This window comes from Mesoplodon bidens (assembly GCF_964165515.1).
Source record: "Mesoplodon bidens genome assembly, chromosome: X".
NCBI classification, from domain to species: domain Eukaryota; kingdom Metazoa; phylum Chordata; class Mammalia; order Artiodactyla; family Ziphiidae; genus Mesoplodon; species Mesoplodon bidens.
The window spans coordinates 107,166,636-107,169,872 of NC_138163.1; the positions used below are offsets into that span (position 1 = coordinate 107,166,636).

Genomic DNA, 3,237 nt, shown 5'->3' on the forward strand with positions numbered 1-3,237 from the left:
TAGGGAAATGTAGAAAAAAATGACTCCTTAGCTAAACTTGTTCATATTTCAGTAAATGTTAAAAGCATTCTAGTAACTCTAAAATGACTCAAGCTACTCATGTGTCTTTGAATATAGGATACAAAGTCTGAAAATTTCTAACTCTGACCTTTGTAAACTATACACGACACAGAAGAAACAATATGTTTTGAGTATTTTTTCTCGGACCTAGACAACCTTAGGGTTTACATGGGAACAGATTTCATCAGCTCAAATAGAGGGTGGACTGAGAGAGGGGAAGAGTTTCCAAAGGGGAACAGAAAAGACAAAACCAAACCAAACATAGGAAAGCAGGTCTGTCGTTTCCTTGGGAAATCCTTTTACTGGGAAATAATTGTCTTTCTGCCTATAGTCAAGAAGACAAGGTAATAGGCTCACGCCTCTCCACATCGAGAAGGGAGAAAGCAGAGACCACACTGAGAGTAAGAACAGGCTGATTTTGAGAGAAACTCTGAGCAGACACAGGTGGCCACGGTCTGGAATGAGGCAGTGGTCTGAGTGGGACCAGCAGCTCTCTAGGTGTTCCAGTGTCTCATCCCATCCTCTGAGTGTTGGCTGCTCTGGGTTTGGGGCCGCCTGTGCCATAAACTCTCTACTTCCTTTCTGGTGAGCTTATCTACTCCATGACCTCAACCCATCTATGTATATTGTATAGGCTAATATGTCCCACATGTATTTTCCAAACCTGACATCCCCCTGAGGTCCAGATTCGTTTTTCTGGCTACCTGCATGACAGTTCCTCTTGGGTATCTAACAGGCATCTCAGATTTTACATGACACGCCTTCCCAGCCCCTCGAGTCCCCCTGCAGACACCCCCAGATTAATAAATAGCACGACCATCAGCCAGGGTGTTCAAATCCAAACCTGAGCCTAGATTATTTTCGTCATTTCCCATTCCTCACCTCTGGTCCATAAAGCAGATCCTGTAGACTCATCCAGTTCATCTGAAATTTGTCCGCATCTCTTCATTTCCTGTACCAGCACCGCAGTTCAAGCCCCCATTGTCTCTCTGGGCTGCTACAGTGATCTCTTAACTGGTCTTTCAGCTTCAACTGTCCTCATCCTCTACATTCTTCAAAGCAGCCAGAGTCAGAATAACTTGGCTTCACCTTCAGAGAGCTATATTCTACTTGATATTCAATATCACAAATTGACCTTCAGCCTGGACCTTATATTTTTCAGTCCTTCTATTGAGGTAATTTGGGGTTTGGGGTACCATGTTACCTTAATGGAAGAAAGAGTACAGTAAAAACACCTACATTTGCACATGTTGTAAGGGCAGTCTGCATGTCCATCATGGTGACTAGGGAGTCACCCCTATGTTTGTGTGCAGGCCAGCCTGAGGCTCAGTTACCATTATCACTGTTGCTCAGGGTGAGCTTGTGAAAGAGGGACCCTGCCAAGCTGGCTTCTGGGGTCTCCATCTTGCTTCCCAGAATCAACAAACACTAACATTTACATATTTTAGTGAACTCAGAGTTTTCAGGTAAAGTTAAAAGACCCTTTATTTTAATCCCTGTCCCATCCCATTCCTCCAGAAGCAACGCTACTGTGATTTTTATACCGTGTTTTTATACTCCTGCTATTCGCAGGGACCCGCATTCAGCAGGGCCTCACCTCACCACCCCCCATATACCCACATTGTTTATAAGGGGAAGATGGATTTTGCACTTTCCAGGGCCCCATGGAATGCCTTCTCCCTCCCTCTGTGGAGATCCTGAGCTGCATGTGGGTGGGGCATGGGTGGGTGGAGAGCCTCCTGGATACCTGTTTTACAAAGTGAGCGATTTGCACACAGGAACCAAGGAGAGACCTTTATTTCTTTAGGAACAAATAACTTTATTGGAAGAAACGGAAAAAGTGGAAGAAAAAAACTTAAGTGATAACGTAAAGTCCAGGAAAAGAGAGTCCTGCACTTGTTGCAAAAAAAACCCCATAAAACCAAAAACCTAAGCGAACTTCTCTGCAAGGGCAGTATTGCCGTCTGCATGGCAGGCACGGTGACCAGCGCTCTGGTCATCCCGTGGCTCTGGGGAGGTCCAGTCCAGGCTCAGTTCTTGTCGCTGTCGCCCAGGGTGAGCTTGTCAAAGAGGTTCTCTGCCAGGTCGACATCCGGGGCCTCCATCATGCTCAGGGTGGTGACATGACCCTCCAGCTGTCCGATGAACGCCACCTGCTGGCTGAGGTAGTGAGTTGCTAGGAAGTGGCGCAGGTGGGGGTCGCCCTTGTCGGTGGCCAGCTGGTGCAGGTGGAGCAGGCTCTGGTTCACGCGGTTCTCCAGGAACAAGGCGTACTTCATGGCCTTGAGGCCGCTGTTCCAGTTGTCACTGACTGGCTTCCTGATGTCTTGGAAGCTGAGGCGGCCCCCGCGCTGGTTCTGCAGGCGCATCAGGCCCTGGGCCCGCCCGCTGTGCTCGTGGGAGCGGCGCAGGAAGAACCGGGTGAAGTGCTTCAAGGCCACGTCGTCGCGGTCAAGGTAAAAGGCCACGGCCAGGCACACAAAGGAGGCGTGGAGCTCCAGGGTGAAATGGCTGTTGACGGCGGCCTCGCAGTCGGGGTGGTAGTTCTGGCGCACCTGCGAGGGCCGCGCTTGCTTCATGGTGGACAGCACGGGCATCGTGGCGGGCGTGAAGGCCAAGGTGAAGGCGAAGCCGCGGGGCCTGCGGTCGCTGCCTCGGAGCGTACCCATGTGGTCGAAGAGGGCGGCCGCTCTGGGACAGACCGGAAATGGTGTCCGTTACGGGAGTTAGGCGGTGGGCTTGAGGTTCTGTTGCCTGAAGTGGTCACGTGGGGTGGGCGGGGCACGGACGCTGCACCCACGTTCCATCACAGCCTGGGTGAGGCAGGGTGACTTTGACCTGCGTACCTGGTATCTATTAAGTTTTTAACTTTGCAAAAATATTTCAGTTTCCAAGGACTTTCTCTTGTTCTCTAAGTGCACCCTCTTATAGCACCGTGTTCTCATTTTATAAACCCATTGTCTTCCTTAAAATTCTGAGAATATGAATTTGTAATTTTGGGTACTGTTCTCTTCCGTTTCCTGTATTATAGTTGTTTTTTTCTCCAGAAATAGTTCTGTTTGTTCATCATGATCTTCTCTTTGACTTTCCTCAAATATCTGGCAAACATTTGTCCATTCGTATCTGGGAGTAAAGGAGTCATGTGATCAGCCAAGGTAACTAGCATGGATCTGATGT

General features: G+C 49.0%; 1 protein-coding gene across 1 annotated transcript; it reads right to left on the reverse strand.

Annotated features, from left to right (window-relative positions):
* Positions 1–2,090: 2,090 nt before the first annotated feature.
* LOC308609027 (ferritin heavy chain-like) lies at positions 2,091–2,775 on the reverse strand (the record flags this gene model as incomplete). Its single annotated transcript, XM_081222512.1, has 1 exon — positions 2,091–2,775. The coding sequence occupies exon 1, from the start codon at positions 2,727–2,729 to the stop codon at positions 2,091–2,093; it is 639 nt and encodes a 212-aa protein (XP_081078638.1). The 5' UTR covers positions 2,730–2,775.
* Between the last annotated feature and the right edge of the window lie 462 nt (positions 2,776–3,237).